Source organism: Taudactylus pleione, unplaced genomic scaffold (assembly GCF_031769625.1).
Source record: "Taudactylus pleione unplaced genomic scaffold, aTauple2 ptg000519l, whole genome shotgun sequence".
Classification (NCBI taxonomy): domain Eukaryota; kingdom Metazoa; phylum Chordata; class Amphibia; order Anura; family Myobatrachidae; genus Taudactylus; species Taudactylus pleione.
Window position 1 is genome coordinate 2824370 of NW_028284921.1, and position 18504 is coordinate 2842873.

Here is an 18504-nt window from a genome sequence, read left to right on the forward strand (position 1 = left end):
CTTATCCGGACAGACCCATGCTTCCCCCATAAGTTCTGATAAATGTTCAGACTTAGGGAACTCTGCCTTAACCACTTACTGGTGTTTAAACAGAGGTGTTTTCCTATGTGGAGGATCCCCTTCCTCAATATTTAACACTGACTTGACCGCCCTGATCAAAAAAGGGACATCGGCCACCGGGAAGTGATCTTCATCCTCTTCGGAGCTAGACTCCTGAGAGGAATATTGCTCCTCCTCAGAGGATGTACTGGAATACTCACCTGTATGGGAGACCGAACGCCGTCTAGACTTCGGCTGTTTTGGTTTGGCGGCTGAAAAACCCTCGACGATGATGCCACACCTCTACCAGCACCAATGTCCATCCAGGATGGAAACATAGAGGGCATAACCATAGGGGGATGCATCTGCTGAGGGAAACCCCAAAACGGGGGTGCAGGGGCAGCCAAACGCTCCGCCACCTGGGCCATAACCTGGGAAAAGGAAGTCCAGGGGGGCTCAGGCCCCGTAATGGCTAAACTTGACTGATGTGGTGACTGCCTAAAACAGTTCCCACATAGTCCATTCTGTACAAAATCCTATGAGGATAAACCTGCTCTGCAGGCTACACAGGATATCAGCACTTACCCCCTGATCCTCAGATTCCTTTGACATATTCATGCCAAGGTTCCGAGAGCACATGAGCTGAACTCTACCCCCAACCCACACACCTGCAGCTGAGGGATGAGGGGAAAAATACAGCAGTGAAAGGTTAAAGGACTGACAAAAATTCAAAAAAGACAGTACTCAACAGACAGCAATCACATGTAATGCATAAACACTCTGCGAGCAATATGCAATTTCTTTGCTCTCACTACTACAATTCAGCCTTAGGCATAGTAGGATAGAGCTCTGTAAAAACCTGTCCAGCAGTAGGAGAGGTATACAGGGAGACTGCCCAGCCTCCAAGCGAACAGCATCTGAGAGCACCTGTAAGGTGTATCTGGCTTGCTCATAAAGGAGAGGAAGGGGGGGACAACCGACACAACACTGAGGAAGTGACTGGCTATCGTGTGGATTGGGGGAGGGGCCGTCGGGGAAAGCGAACCTCCCCTATGCTGCTTGGACCTGCCCGGTAAACTGACATGGCCGCCGCCATACAACCCCTGGCTTGTCAGGAGCTAGTCATATCCCGGCGGTCTAGTGTAGGAGACAAGCTGTATGCCCTCCCGACTGCAGCTGACCTCCGGCCAGTCTCTCCGCCAGAGGCCGGACTGCCACGAGGTCTCGGCGCCAGCGGACCACCGAAAACCCCTCTTACCTGTCATCCCCTTGATCCGGATGCAGTCCAGGGCTCAGAGCCCCTGCCGAAGACACTAACAGCATTGAGGTGCCGGAGGGGGTAGCTGCAGCAGGTGGCCGGTGCGTCTCCAGTCAGACGCGAGGCTGCTTCCAGGACAGCTCAGACAACCCGCCGGATGGAGAGGTAACTCTCTCCCTTTTTTTTTTTTTTTTGTTTACTCGTCTGCGGGACTGCTCCTGCAGTCCCACTGTCTTTGTGGTGAAACCACCAACAGGAAATAACTGGCTACCTGGGGCCGGAGGCGGGGAATATGAGGGGGAGACCCGGTGCATCCTGGGAGCAGAGAGCTCGTTTGTTTTAACTGTTTGGTGACTGGGATTTATACCCCGACGTATCAGCTGTGGACCCCATGGACCCCGAAGAAGAAAAATAGGAGCAACGGGACACAGATTGATAATGCAAAGGGTGTAATTAAAAGAATCGAGGAAGGAGTAGGGTAGGCAATGGCGGAGAGACAGGTTTTGAGGGAAGAGGTAGGAGAAGAGAATGCAGCAAGCTGGAGATTGCAGTAAGCAGAAAATATGGAGTAAATATACCAGGTTACTTCCTGAGTGAGAAAGCAGTGAATGTTGGCTATGCTATGAGGGGGATGATAGCAGGACTGTGATAGGCATAAGATATGTGAGGTGTGTACGGTGAAGCTGAAGGAGGAAGTCAATGGTGGCACTGAGGAAGCGGTTTGGGAGAGCTTAGATTTAGATCAGCCATGTCAAACATGCGGCACGAATAAACATTTTATGTGGCCCGACATTGGGGCTCAAATATATATAATATGCGGCCCACACCCTTGCCACGATCGGAGCTCAGCTCCAATCGGGCAGTATTTACTATATTTAAAACTGGCAACTCTGGTCTCTGAAGCAATCTGAGACTAAAGAAGCTTCTGATCGCTTGAGAGGCCAGCGTTCCCCGTGATGTAGCGCGTGGGTGACATCAGGACATCACGCTCATCTCCTGCGATTAGAGGAGCCTGCGCCTGCCACCCTGGAGCTAATTAGATCCAGTCAGCGGCAGCGTCCACGCGGGACGGTGGGAGTGATGACGGCATGGACTGGAGGGGTGTCCGGCAGCCATCGTGAAGAAAGGTAAGTACTGCACAGGTGAGTGGAGCCTGTTCCATACTGGGAGGGGGTGCAGCATAAGGGCACTACTAGGGGCATTACTGGGGGCAGAGCATAAGGCACTGTATAAGGGGTACTACTAGGAACATTACTGGGAGCTCTGCATAAGGGGCATTACTGGGGGCACTGCATAAGGGGCACTAATATGGACATTACTGGGGGCACAACATAAGGGGCATTACTGGGGCACTGAATAATGGGCACTACTGGGGATACTGCATAAGGGGCATTGCATAATGGACACAAGTTCAGAGGGCATTGCATAAGGAGCTCTAATAAAGGGGGGATTTGCATAAGGGGCACTGCATTGGTTTTTATTAATAATAAATCTTTCAAAATTCCATATAAGACTTTTCTTTTTTGTTGCAGCCCACACACTCGTAGACCTTGAATATTTGGCCCGGTTGCTATTTTGAGTTTGACATGCCTGATTTAGATATAGTAAGAAATGAGGTCTATAGAAGGGCAAAGAACGGACTCTTGTGGAACCCTGATAGACAGAGGAAGAGTAGGGGTGCAAGTTTCAGAAGTAGAAGCACTGAAGGAGCAATCAGAGATAGGAGGCAAACCAGGTGAGGAGAGTGCTGCAAGGATAATAGAGTGGAGCGTGTAGAGGAGAAGAGGGAAATTAACACTGTGAATAGTGGAGGAGAGGTCAAGACATATGAGAGTGGATAAGCCAGGCAGTGGTCGGGGAACAGGGGTAAATTACTCCACATGGGGTAAAAATGAAATTCCTGGGGGTAATGGACGGACAGCCGGGCATGCATATGAATCACAGGGAGGCTCTAAGCGGGATGCCCACTGAGATGTTATTACCAGCGGGCGCCCGGCTCCTTCCCTGCAGCGCCGCGTTAGACGTAGGCTGGAGTTCTCTTCTGAACTCCAGCTCCGGCTCACTCCATGCGCACTATGGGCGGAATTCAATTGATTTCGCGGCCCGCATCTCCTGTCTAACGTGACAGGAGATCGCGGGCCGCTATGCAATTGTGCCAGCTTTTCACGCTGATCGCACCCATAGAGCTCAGGCTTAGCCGCGTAAAGCAGCTAAACCCGACCAAAGTGCTGGGCGCGATCGCGAAAAGTGATGTTTGGGCGCCCAAACATGTCACTTTTCGCACATTTCAGCTCTCATCCCCCAGGGGCTGCGAGCTGAAATGTAGCGCTTGGTAGCTGATCGCGCCCGACAGGAGCAAGAATAGAATAGCTCCGTCGGGCGCCATAGGTGATGAAAAGAATTGAATTCCGCCCTATGGGAGAGACTTCATGATGTCTATCCCATAGTGCCGAGGAGCAGCCTGGCGGACAGGACGGCGGCAGATGCAGGAGCGGGGATTAAGGTAAGTGTTTTTTTTTTTGTACAAGCGGCACTACAGGGGCATTATATGGGCGCACTACTACAGGGGCATTATATGGGAGCACTACTACAAGGGCAGATCTGGGTAACAGGAGGGAAGGAGCGTAAGGTGAGAGGAGAATGTGGATGTGGGACTGATAAGTTATTTTGTGGTATATGGCTATGGTAGTACAGAAGAGTCAGTCTGCATAATATTGACATACATTGAGTTGCACCATACAGTATAAACCATGTATACAATATAAAGAAATGGAATTTATTTGGCACTGCAAGGCAACACATGATTGCTAATAAACCCAACAGGAAGTAGAGTGCATACGGTAATTGGGCTAGCATTGTGAGCTTACCTGAAGCAGGGCAATGAACAGGAAGAACGAGTTGGCTGCTCTTCTGAACTGAGAGTAGAGGAATCTTGGCAGAAATGTGATGGCATTGTATTTAGCAGTGCTGCAAACACAAAACAGCAGCAGGAGTTAGACACCAATGTAGATGTATTATCTCCCCATTTATAATGGGGTCCGTAGGCACAAACTTTATCAGTACAGATGGGCCCAAATACATCTAGCCTCCTGGCACGTTAAACAGCCCTTCTAGTCGCGCCATGCTGTGACTCGATAGCACAAAGCGTCTTTTCGTCTTGAAATACGTATTAGTCACACAACGATGCGAATAGATATTTTTGTCAGCAGAAGCTGCTTCTGCTGATATGCAGCATGCCTATGTTCTCTGAACGAGGGCGGGTGTATTTGCATGTGAAATGCTACGTTACAGTGTCAGCGGATGTAATGTAGTGTTTAGCATGCAGATACACCCACAGACGCAAGGTGAACATAGGCATGCTGCATATCATTTTAATCAGCAGAAGCTGCTTGTGGTATCTATTCGCATTACTGTGCGAATAAGATGCATATGAAAATAAAAAGACGCATGAAAAGATGCTCTGTGCTACCGAGTCACACTCTGGATAGATGTATGTGGGCACATCTGTACATCGTTCAGCTTGATTTTTCATTTTGTAGTTAAGAAACCAAACCTGTTCTAAGGGGCATATTCAATTAGACGCAAAAAGTCGGAAAGGTTTTGCCTGCCGTACTTTTCGCCGACTTCGCGTGTTTTGGAGGAGAAAACTTTTAGTGCGTGGCCCTGCTATTCGTCCTATTCAATTCCAAAGGACACGAAAACGGAACCCGGTGAAACTCAAACATGCGAAAAGTGCTGTCAGATTTGGGGAAAACAGCCCGACATCCCCCAAAATATGCACTAACATTGGGGATCAATGTAGTTTCCCCCAAATAGCCCTACTGAAGGTATTTGGGGTACTTAACTGCTTAATAGCTGCTAATTAGCGTCTTTGCATAAGTGGTGAAGAAGAGCATTTAGCAGTTTTTTTGGAGAAAATAACTAGTCCCAGCAAATTTGGGGTACATGAAAATGGGTGCAAGCATGGTTAAAAATCGCAAAAGTGAAGTTTTAAAAAAGGTGAAAAAACGCACCTTCAACAAGCACCTGCAATCAAAAAAACACCTCCCCCCATACTTGCAGACCCCCCAAAAGCTTATTTCGCTAGTTTTTACGGTTGTACCCCAACTTTGTACTTTCACCACCTTTTTCAAAGTCATTTTTTGGGGTGTTCTTCAACTTTATTTTGGATTTTTTTGACGCAGTTACCCCTTGAGGGCCTGTTCCAAGGGTGCAAGGTGGTTTCCCCACCTTTGCACCCCAAAACCGCAATTCTGCACTTTTTTCCGCCTGCTTTCATAGGCGAATATTTTTCGCATATGCCAGTGCATTGACTTTCCGCATACGCGAAAAGTCTTTGGAATTGAATAAGGGGATAAGTTTTGGCCTGGCGAAATGACATCAGCGGCTTATCACGGCTAATTGAATTTGCCCCTAAGAGTGGTTGTACACTGCATAACAATTGTCTATTCCCCTTTTGTTTTTATTATACCTAAAAAACAAACAAAATACAAGTAACTTTATGGTGCTGTACAATAATAATGGAACCAAACTTAAGTTGCTTTTTGTTGCATCAGAATAAATATCTCTCATGAATAGAATATTGTTATTTAGCCCACTATTCATGGGTTACAAATAATGGACAGTATGCTCGTTTATACTATTTATACGGCATTAAACAAAAAAAACACAAGATTTATAAGTGTTGAATCCTACTTTTACAAGGACTGTTTATGTTACACTTTAAAGTGCAAATAACCTAATGTTGAAATGTTCACCTGTTATAACTAATGGCTGTGTTCAAATATAAAAAGTAATACAGATTTATAAGCTCTCATCATTGTGAAAATTGGTTACAGCATTAAGATGTGTGTTTGTGTCTCATAGGCACTTAAGGGTCACAAAAAAGAAATATAAACTAAACAAGAATGAGTAGTACAAACCATGATTTATAGGTCATGATAAAGAAGAACTATCAGCTACATGGAATAAACAGTATTGTCAAATAGTTCAAACAAATTTGTCAAAACTAATGGCTGGTAACTACCATGTGCATACATGTAAAGGTTTAACAATCTTGTTAAATACACTGCACACCAGGCATAGGCAACGTCCGGCACTCCAGCTGCTGTGGAACTACACATCTCAGCATTCCCTATCACAGTTTAAGCATGTCTGTGGCAAGGCATGCTGGGAGTGCCGTAAGTTGCCTCTCCCTGCTCCACTAATATATATATATATATATATATATATATATACACATATATATACACATACACATATACATACAGCAATTAGACCGGCACTCCATTCATTAAGCACAACAGCCGGGGTGCAAGATCAGTTTATGGCAGGCAGAGGCAAGTCATAATCACAACAGGAGAGTAATCGGTGCAGCACTATCTTTTATTGTTGCTGTGAAGTCCGTGGAGTGCTGCAACGATTACATACATATATATATATATATATATATATATACATACATACATATATATACACACACACACATATATACACATATACACACACACACACACACACACACACACAGTATATTTGTTTTTTCACTATATTTTGTTATATGGAAGCACAGAATATTCCAATGCTTTAAGAAATAGAGGGAGGATCAAATGAATTGATCTAAAGCTGGGGACATACACTGTAATATCATTATACATATGGCCTAATATCACAGCATATGCTTCCCCTATGCCACCCCAAAAATAATCCCAATTAAATCGACTGGATCCTTATCAGACCTGATGGTAAATGAGGTTAACTAGTATGTGCAGTTGACTTCTACACGAACATGCCCAGAAACAAATAAAATAAATTAAAGATCCAGCTGCCCTGCCCAGGTTCCAAATATTGTGGGGTGATTTGGCTATGTACCATTAGTAAAAATGTAACAATGACCCGGACACTTGTGACTCAGGTCAAGCAGCAGTACAACCCTCGTATGGCCCCCATTAGTCTTGAATTAATAATCAGTACCATGACATACCTGCACAATTCTTGAGAGAACTGATTTGCAATTTTAGTACGATGGTTAATTTGCTTGGTATTAGTGCCAATGACCACATTGCTTTTATGCCTAAACATCAATTGGTGCTTGGTAAAAGAATAAACACTGAGATATATATATATTTGTTCTGAGAATTACTATTAAGCATAACACACATAACAGAATTGACACAGCCTTACTTACAGTAGTGTCCTCAACACCTAGCCTCAATACGCCATGCAGCGAGATACGCTTGGCTTGAGTCAGCCGCCAGGTTTGCCCGAAAATGGGTCTTAGTTGCAAATAGATGTGACAAGTCGCTTCTCGAGACTAAACTGATTAGTTTGATATGCAACACCTGTATATCAGTATGCGAATGAGTCCGTATTCTAAGCACAACTGAACTTGTCAAGAAAAAAAGTCGACAGCCGCTGCATTGTAACTTATGGTTTTAGCTCGGATCTTTCCTCCAAGTTCAGATTTCAGAATGAGGCAAAATATAATCTTATACCGAAAAAAACAATCTGTCTTGGACATCTGTGCCCAGATGTCCGTTAAAGGTGACGTATTGCCTCGTTCAGAAATCCAAACTTAGCAGGAAGATCCGAGCCAAAACCGAACTGCTCATCTCTAATCATTTTAGTTTCCAGTGTCCATTCTAAAATGTTCAGGGTTTCAATTTAACGGAAAAACCTGAAGCTGACTAAAATGTGGCCATTTTTGTATGAATTATTCTTCTATTTCATTCTGATATAGTTAAAAAAAAGAAAAAAAAAGAAAAAGTTGAAACCACTTAATATTTCATTTTCTCCCCATAGCCTTTCCTAACTTTATTACAGGTCTAGAGGCCTACCAGAAGCATCATTTGATCTGTAAGGCCAAGTAGAAAAAGTATTTGAGGTCATAATTTCTGATGTTAAGAAATCTCCCCCCAAAAAAACCCTCCATTGCTATTAATCATCAATTGTAAAGAAGGAAATGGGCAGACGCTGTTCATGTGAATGAAGCGTATAAAACCACTAGGACAAACATCACCACCTAGGCCCCTTAAAGCCAATGCTCATTAGGCACTAGTTTCTGGTAACATATTTTCATTATTAGCTACTGAAACAACAAAATGGCTTCCTCCACTGAGGCAGGCGGAGGTGCTCTTTTGAGACTCCTGAAAATCTCCCTTTTAGAAACCAGCTTTCAGTATGGGAGCACGCAGACCCTCACCTGACATGGTTGTTGCAGTATTTTATAAGCTGAGGCTGGTTGATAAAAATAGTTCTTATTTCTTCTTGATCAGCGAGTGAGGTCTTTTCAGACACATCATCGGTCTTCTCATAGCCTAGAAACAGAAGGAGACGGAACAGTTACATAATCTTCAGCATTTAACACAAAGTCTCTGACAAAGATCACAAGCAATACTCTGCAACATCGTCTTTTTTGTGTGCCTCTGTCTGTGGAATGAGCAACAGGCAAGATATTCCCATTAGTGGCATAAAAATGAATCTTGTACTCAGAATACTTAGATTGGGGTCTTCAAAGTTGTAATTGTACAGTGCCTGGAGATAGCATTTCTGTCATGTCTTATCCGTTCCACAGAGAGCCATATAAAGCCTGTTACATAATGGGCAGCATAGCGATACACAAAGTGCCAGTGATAGAAATTCTGCAACTTCAAAGCATCCTCTACTCACCTTTATACAATATTCCCAAACACGCAAGCAGAAGCTCTCGGCAGACCAAATACAGTAACTAGAATACACTACCTAGTTTAATATAGTTCTATTTTTTTTCACCAGCCTTCTGATTTGTTAAATTGCAAGCTTATGGTTTTTGTTATATTATTAAAATTAGACTTTTTTTTTTTAATTTATACGAGTTAAAGACAGTTTTCTCTTTATAGTAATGGTATAACTGTATATCATATGTCATTTTACTAGTAGACAGCCACAACATTCCCCTGACTCCTGATTGTTGTAATTTCGAAAGGAAACAATATTATTTAAAGTCTAATGACACAAGGGCAGCTCATGGAAGTCATTGGATTATTAAACACTATCTGAGATACCCGGGTTGAAGATTGGACTTTAAAGTACATTGGAGACCATGGCATATGAAAATGTGCTCGGAGGAAATTAGTAACTGTCAGTGCAGGTGTAGTGTGACAGTTGATCCTCCAACTCACTGCTCTTCATTTAGAGCTCTGCCTGTTCCACACTGGTACATATCAGCCTGTGCCTTCAGATCTGTACAGTTTTAGTCATTGGATTACATCCTAGGCAAACTTTCTTAAACCAAAATTTCAAAATCAGAGACTCCACTGCCTAATTGATGGGCACTATGTAGACCTCCATGGCCCCGACAAGCTTCAAAACATAGCCAAAGACCTAATCCTGGTCAAACTACACCACCATGTCAAATTTGGTGGAGCTAGGTATACAGGACAAAACACACACACACACACTCTATCTCGCTGTTATATAGATAGAGCTCACTTTGCAACAGTAGATATAAATTTGTAGTCATATATAGGTACAAAAGAAAATTTGTAAATGTTTAATTTTCTTCTAATTTGGCAATGTCAACTCATCCAACGCATAATACTGAAGAGATCGGTATGCAGTCAGGAAGCAGATGGTCGAAATGCAGACCGATGGCTTCCCGACTGCAATTCCGACAGGGAACTAATGATAGGCATCGAAATCCTGATGCCTATCCTTATCCCTACAACGGGAGCCCGACGACAGGCATACCAAACGAAGGTAAGCCGGGTGGCGGCCGTGGACAGCCGTTGGGGGGGTGGAGGGATAGGTTAGGGGCTCCCGGGAGGGGACTTGGGGTTAGGCACCCCCCCCCGGGTTAGGATTAGGCACTTACGGGGGGGTTAGGGTCAGGCACTAGGGAGGGAAGTTAGGGCTAGGCACCCCTAAGGGAGGGTTAGGGTTGGGGAGGGAAGGTTTAGCGATAGTGTATTTACTTACCTGTTGGGATTTTCAATGCTGCCGGTTTTACGGTGTCGCAATTTGAACCGCCGGTATTAATGACCGCCGGACCTATGTTCGGCGGTCATTAATACAAATCTCCTTTCGGATATACATCAATGCAGTAGCTGTCTGGATCTATAAAGAGATGAACTGCATGTTTATAGTACTTGGCACAATCCAAAATGGACAGACAAGTGCAGGGGACGTGGTGAAGTAATTTGTGTCAAAATAGTCCTGCCTCTTTGATGGAGGTAAGTGTACAATTTGCTGCATAATGCCGTGGGCCAAAAACACTACAATAGAAAAGTAGATGTAATCCAGGAGGATGACACATGGTTATAGGACATCTACAACATTCTTTTCTCCCTCAATCTCCTGTCTGTGGAATAGCCAGTAAAATATGTGGTTGTACTGGACAAAGGTAACGGTACTAGAGGCAAGAGTGACCTTAAACTTCCACTTTATAAGTCACTGGCAGGACCTCACTTCAAGTAAGATGTACAGTTTGGGACGCCATAGCTGTAAGAGGATATTAATCAAATATTTTAAAAAATAATGACTAAAATAATGCAAGGGCCATTAAGTCTTATTAGGAAAGATTTAGAGTTGAATTGTGTACAATTTACAGGAACATAGGTAATAATAAAAATATATTTAAATATATTAAAAAGTATTATGGATAGGGGTGTGCACCGGCCACTTTTCGTGTTTTGTGTTTTGGTTTTGGATCTGGATCTTTCTTCTTGTTTTGGATCTGGATTGGTTTTGCCAAAACCACCCTTCCGTGTTTTGGGTTCTGGGTTTTGTGTTTTGGATCTGTATTTTTTTGAAAAAAAGCATAAAAACAGCTAAAATCACAGAATTTGTAGGTTTTTCTGCTCCTATGCCATTATTAACCTCAATAACCTTAATTTCCACTCATTTCCAGTCTATTCTGAACACCTCACACCTCACAATAGTGTTTTTATGTCCAAAAGGTTGCACCGAGGTAGCTGGATGACTATGCTAAGCGACACGAGTGGGCGGCACAAACACGTGACCCATCTAGGCGTGAAACTGCAGTGGCAGACAGGATGGCAGTTTGAAAAACTAGGCCCCAAACTGTACATAATGCAAAGAAAAAAAAGAGGTGCAAGATGGAATTGTCCTTGGAACCTCCCACCAGCCCTTATGTTGTATAAACAGGACATGCACACTTTAACAAACCAATCATTTCAGCGCCAGGGTCTGCCACACAACTGTGGCTGAAATGATTGGTTCGTTTGGGCCCCCACAAAACAAGCTGGCAATTAATCTGTCCCTGCACAAACTGGCTCTACGGAGGCAAGATGTCATCCTCATCCACCGATTCCTCACCCTCTTCAGTGTGTACATCCTCATCCTCACAGAGTATTAATTCGTCCCCGCTGGAACCACAGGTCCCTCTGTACGTTCTGGAGGCTGGTCTCCCTGGAAGAGTTGATAATTCATTTTATGAACATCATCTTCTCCACATTTTGTGGAAGCAACCTCCTACGCCTTTCGCTGACAAGGTTCCCGGCTGCACTAAACATTCTTTCGGAGTACACACTGGAGGGGGGGCAGCTCAGGTAAAATAGAGCCAGTTTGTACAGGGACCTCCAAATTGCTTCTTTTTCCTGCCAGCACAGGTACGGACTGTCTGACATGCCTACTTGGATGCTGTCACCGATGTAATCCTTTAACAGACAGACGCACGCTTGTCACTGCTGCTTTAAGGATGCAGGTGCGGCTACAGCCCACACATTTCACAAAGACAGAAAAAAAAAGAACAATATTTTTATTGTTTGTGTAGCACACTTTGAGGGTGTCACCTTTAACAGACAGACGCACGCTTGTCGCTGCTGCTTTGAGGACAGTATCATATGCAGTGACAGTAGACTTGTCAGAAATTGTTGGCACGTCCTTCAGTCCGGACCAGATGTCCAAACCAGCCCTTGACTTATGACACAGGCGCACGCTTGGCGCTGCTACTATGTTGATGCACGTGCGGCTACATCGCACACAAGTCACAAACACATTAAAAAAATAGTTTTTTATTTTTTGGAGCACTTTGAGGGTTACACCACCCTTTAACAGACAGACGCACGCTTGTCGCTGCTGCTTTGAGGATGCAGGTGCTGCTACAGCCCACACATTTCACAAAGACCGAAAAAAGAAGAAGAATATTTTTATTGTTTGTGTAGCACACTTTGAGGGTTACACCACCCTTTAACAGACAGACGCACGCTTGTCGCTGCTGCTTTGAGGATGCAGGTGGAATCTAGACGGGATTTGGAACCGGGGACACACTACCTCCATTAATTGTCTAAATCCCACTGCACTAATGGCGGATACCGGACGCACGTCTAACACCAACATAGCAGTCAAGGCCTCAGTTATACGTTTTGCTTCAGGATGACTGCTGTCATACTTCATCCTCATCGCTAGGGACTGTTGGAGGGTCAATTGTTTAGTAAAAGTAGTGATGTTCCTACTTCCTCTCTGGGATGATGAACAACTCCCAGCAGCAGCAACAGCACTAGGAGGAAGTGGTTCTTGATCTTTCCATATTTTATTTTTATAGGAGAAAGTTTGGTCCTCCATTTATGTTATATTGATATATACGTGCGGCTAAAGCGCACACAAACACAGAAAATATTTTTTTATTTTTGCTGGAGAGTAGTGCACTTTGTGGGTTACACCACCCTTTAAGAAATGAGCCAGCCGGCTCTTTACTTATGGGACACAGGCGCACGCTTGGCGCTGCTCCTTTGTTGATGCACGTGCAGCTACAGTGTACACAAGTCACAAACACAGAAAATATTTTTTTTTTTGGTTTGGACTGGAGTGTACTTTGGGGGTTACAGCACCCTTTAACGGTCAAGCCAGCCGGCCCTTTACTTATGACACAGGCGCACGCTTGGCACTACTTTGTTGATGCACGTGCGGCTACTGCGCACACAATTCACAAACACAGAAAATATATATTTTTTTGGTTTGGACTGGAGTGTACTTTGGGGGTTACAGCACCCTTTAACGGTCAAGCCAGCCGGCCCTTTACTTATGACACAGGCGCACGCTTGGCACTACTTTGTTGATGCACGTGCGGCTACTGCGCACACAATTCACAAACACAGAAAATAATTTTTTTTTAGCACTTGGGGGGAGCACCCCTGATGGACAGAGCACCCCCTGGACAACACTACAGCACCCCTTTAGGACTGGGACACTGCACAGGACTTTGGAGTGGACACAGCCCCTATGGAGAACTGACTGCACAACACAGTCCAGCCAGCCCCTATGGACTTTGAAGTAGTGGACACAGCCCCTATTAACAACAGCAGCACAGCACAACACAGCCAGCCCCTATGGACTTTGAAGTAGTGGACAACAGCAGCACTACACTACACTACACTACACAGCCCTAACTCCCACCCTCCCTCTTCACTGTCCACAGCCGAGTGAGAAAATGACGCCGACGCGGGTACCTTATATAGGATCCAAAACCCGCGAGACTCGGAAGGCGGGATGATGACGTTTTGCCTCGATTTCAGATCCGAGTCAGGCGGGAAAAGTCGAGCCGGACTCGGATCGGACTCGGATCGGGGGGGCTCGGATTTCAGAAATCCGAACCCGCTCACCCCTAATTATGGATAAAAATAACTTTTTCAGCTTTATTTTTATGGTACAAAGCTTCCGATATTTGAAATTTATATCTGAAGATCATTAATTATGAATATAAACTGATATCCAGGAGAAAAATTCATATCGTTGTTTCTGGCTTCATTGTCATTGTAATCTCCAGGAGACGGAACACAAATTACCAATGTGATTATACAGAAGTACGCTCCAAGCTGCTTTCTCATTTCAATCTTTGAAAGATGGAATGCAAAAGTATTACAGCACGTGGCAGCAAATGTTTCCGGAAACGACCCCATTTTGGTTCCAGTATAAATTTAAGCAGAAGTGAAGATGCCGCTATCCGCCCTCGATGAGAAAAACTGGAAACACATTGAGCGGATCAACAGGACATGAGGACCCCGAAACTAAGCTGAGATTTACCTACCACAGGAGGATACAAACAAGGGACCAGAGTGTCCAGGACTTGCCCTTTATTTTGATGTGCCCTTATATATACACATGTAGTAGGCTCAACCTATTTAAAGGAAATCCTTGTGTGTTATGCATTTAAAGTTTTATTCATTGTGAGCACAATTACGTTTATTAAACACTAGCTGATATACCCTGGATAGGTACTGTTTCCATTTCCATCTCACCACTGCAGTAACACATTAATCCTTCACCTCTATAGTAATGCATCACTGCTATAGTAAGACAATATCCTCCCTCACCTGTGTACTAACACATTCCACTCCCTCACCTTTGTAGTAACACATTATCCTCACTAACCTCTTTAGTAACACATTTCCCTCCCTCACCTGTATTGTAACACATTCGACATTCCCCTCCCTCACCTGTGTAGAAATGCAATCCCCTCCCTCATCTGTGTAGTAACACATTCCCCTCCCATACCTGTGTAGTAACACCTTCCCCTCTCACTGCTTTTATAACACATTTTCCTCTCTCTCCTCTGTAGTAACACATTCCCTTCCCTCACTATACAAATATGGGAGACCCCCAACTCCCAGTGATGTTTGACAGCTCTTGGGATAACAGTTGGTGTTTGAATACTGAACTGTGCTGCAGCCACGATGAGACAGTAGGGAAGGACACTGCACAGGGGGAGGAGACATTGTACCTCTTTTCACACCCTTAGGAGTCAAATTCGAAAAAAACCTTCTTAGTGGGCACCTATGTTTCTAGGTTCAGAGGCTGGGTGTTGAGGAGTCAGTCAGGACATCTCATATATAAATACTGTATGTATAGATATATAAATACTGGGATAGAGATATATCTGAGTGATTTTATCCAATGGAATTGCACTATATATTTCTTATTTCTTGAGAGCCAACTCATTTATGTGAGGTTGATGGGCACGTAAGTGCTATATTGGGTAGGAAGATTACCATTGGGAGTGGTGGTGACCCTTAGTAACCGCAGGTGAAGATTTACCTTTATCCTAAATGTGTGGCACGTGGTGGATTGAAATATCATTGGATACTACACTATATGTTGTTAATATTTTTTTTTTTTTATGACCAGTGCATCAAGAGAACGTACGCCATCTAATGCTGGGTACACACTGGCAGATACATTGGCCGATGAATTGATCAGCCAATATATCTGCTGTATGTCGGCCAGTGTGTACCCGCTATATGTCGGTGAACGTCGTCGTTCACCGACATATCGCATTGGCTGTGCTGCACAGCCGATGGACAGATATGTCTGCAGACATAACTGTCCATTGGTAGGTGTGTACGGGTGATCGGCAGACCGCCCGTATACACACAGCGGTAGCCGCGAGGAGGGCGGGACATGCCCCTGACCAGGCCCACCGTGACCAGAGGGCACAAGCCGATGATGAACGTTCAGTGTGTATGAATGACCATCATCTGCAGATATATCTGTCAGGTGTGTACCCACTTTAAGAAGTATAACCAAGGATTTTATTACCTACAGGTCCCATTTTTTCATATAAGAGCGATTTACATGTCAACACTGACATGACCATAGCAATATCAGTTATACAGTGTATTATGAGAGATATAGTTTTTTTTTTCCATTATCCCCCAGCCAAATATGCAAGTGTCTGGCCTCCCAGGTATTTACTTGGCGATTTAACTGCAAGCACAATCTAATAATGTTACCTTTATATGCATCTGAAAGGCCTCCATTTGTTTGTTATTACGTGTGTTGATCCGTAGGCACACAGCTTGTGTTTGCATTGCTAATAAATGAACGCAAGCGGAAAAGTAAACAGCCATTTATACCTTGCTGACATGTGCCCACGCCATTCATCTCCGCAAACCAAAAATGTACACAGGAAAGAAACCCCTACCCCACGGACAAAAAGACAGTCACCTTCTATGCTTAGAATAGATTAATTGATAAATACAGTTAAAAAGAAAAGAGAACATTTATTAACATTCCAAATAAACCATGCTTGTGCAGGAAAGGATCAGAATATCCCTACTACAGGGGCCAGGAGGTCAAACATGATCTAGCGCAACACTGCTTAAGATTAGGGTGTAGTGTGAATTGTGATCCATAAACTGACCAAACACTTCACTTGTTTCTTAATTTCAAAGCCCTAAATCCTGACTATTTAACCATGCACCTCCCCCCATATTTTGATATTATCCAGTTTTAACTTTGTGCCCCCCTCAGCAATAATACCTTTTTAGTTTAAATTGCCCTTTCCTCCATGGATTTGATATTTGCAATGTGATATGTACAAAGAGACATAGCTGTTATAGCATAAGCTACTTGGATTGTACAAGCTACAATAGGGTTTACTTTCTCTAAGTTGCTTAACACATCTGAGAGGTGGTTCGTAGCTCTCTGTTGTAGCAACGGTGCATTAGCTTTTGATTTGTATGTTTCAATACAGCCCGATCTTTACTTAGCCACGCCTGCTGACGGTCCACGTATATACAGTGAATTATAATCAGGGAAAAGAAGGGAAAACAACATGTGCTCAAGATTCATGCAGAGAACAAAATATATCCCCAGGGTCAGAAGCTCTATTTGTGCATATGGGTAAATAAACTTTATATATGGGTAGTCTGTGGTACTGCTACTGCAAAATTATGCTAATACTGTAGCCGATGGGCTATTCATTGAAAGGCCCACCAGTTGCAGCTCTAATACGCCGCGGTGCGCACAACAGCACACATCGGTCTGATTCAGGGGTGGATGCAGATTATATTTTGTGGTCCGCGCATGCGCCTGAGCCGCACTGCGCATGTGTTGCAATGAGAGAGTGGCATCAAATATGCAGTCGCGTCACGACCGTGTCAGGGTCGTGCTGAAGCCAGCAGCTGCATATTTCCGAAGCAGATTCACTGGCCCTGGCAGCTTAGTTGAGACTGACATCCTGAGCAACCATTGGGTTGTACAGAAGTCCTATGGTCCAACCGATGTTCATCCATGCAGCAGATCAGAGAGATCTTATTACAAAAGACGGCTCCTGCGGCATTTACATATCTTCTCACATCCGCCACCACCGAAGACATATGTCTGACCCGATTCGCGTCTACCTCTGAATCAGGCCTATTGGGAGCACTTCAAAGCAACCCTATGGTATTTGGCTGCCGGGTCCAGATGAACAGCATTTCCCGACACCTACACGCCCCTGACATGACTGCAGTCTCCAGCCACCCCAAGTCACCCTACGGTTGCTCAGAATGCCCGCCAGGTTCAGAGGAACTGCGTTTTCTGAAGCAGTCCCTGACACCTACAACCCCCCCGACTGTAGCCATTGGAACATATGCGCATAAGCAAAATATACCCCACTTGTGCCCGGGTCTGGAACAGATCCTAAACCTTATACATGTTGAGGTTTTACCCATTTTACACTTTCAGGCTACTGGCAACGGATGTTAAAATTAAAATTTAAACTTATGGGGGTCAATGTTCCTACACTAATCTGTCTGTTGGTCATTATACATGCAAGACCTCTCTCATCATGAATAAAATGGCCCATGAATGATTGTTTGCAGACCAAATAGCCGACACCACCAAAAAACTAGTTGTCAGCTGTTAATTGTACATAAGCTTTTTGCATTTGTACAATTAAGACAAAAAGTACATTGCTATGTATAGAGGTTGCTCAAATCAAATTAAAGGTGCCTACACACACAGCGATATTTTACACGATTTGCCCGATTCCAACGCATCGTGACGACAAATCGTGTAAAATATGCCCAAATCGTGAGTGTCCACTCACGATCACGATGCCAGGTCGTACATCGCATCTTCAGATCTGCCGTGCTGTAGGCAAGATCTGAAACAGATAATTGCATATTAATAAGCTGAAGGGCACTATGAATAAAATAAAATCATATGGTGCACACACACAGTCAGATTTTTCTTCAGATCTGAACGATAACGATTTAAAAAATCGTTCATATCTGAAGGAAAATCTGACATATCTGACATGTCTGAACGATGCGCGTTCCCGATGGTCAGATAACGATATTTGACATCTGATGTGTTTGCAGTGAGACTTGGACGATTCCTTTCAATTTACTGCAGTCAAAAATCGTTCATAGTTTAAATCACTGGTCAAATCGTTCATCAAATCATTCATCTGACAAATCTGTGTGTATGCTCCAATAGACTGAAGA

General features: G+C 44.0%; 1 protein-coding gene across 4 annotated transcripts in view; it reads right to left on the reverse strand.

The window, feature by feature from the left end:
- ATP8A1 (ATPase phospholipid transporting 8A1) overlaps window positions 1–18504 on the reverse strand; it is a 197281-nt gene that overhangs the window by 163502 nt on the left and 15275 nt on the right. For all 4 annotated transcript variants that reach the window (XM_088450578.1, XM_088450575.1, XM_088450577.1 and 1 more), the window contains exons 3-4: window positions 8499–8613; window positions 4165–4264 (exon numbers count right to left, since the gene is read on the reverse strand). In XM_088450578.1, the coding sequence (XP_088306704.1) occupies window positions 4165–4264; window positions 8499–8613 (215 nt within the window). The remainder of the gene's footprint in view (window positions 1–4164; window positions 4265–8498; window positions 8614–18504) is intronic.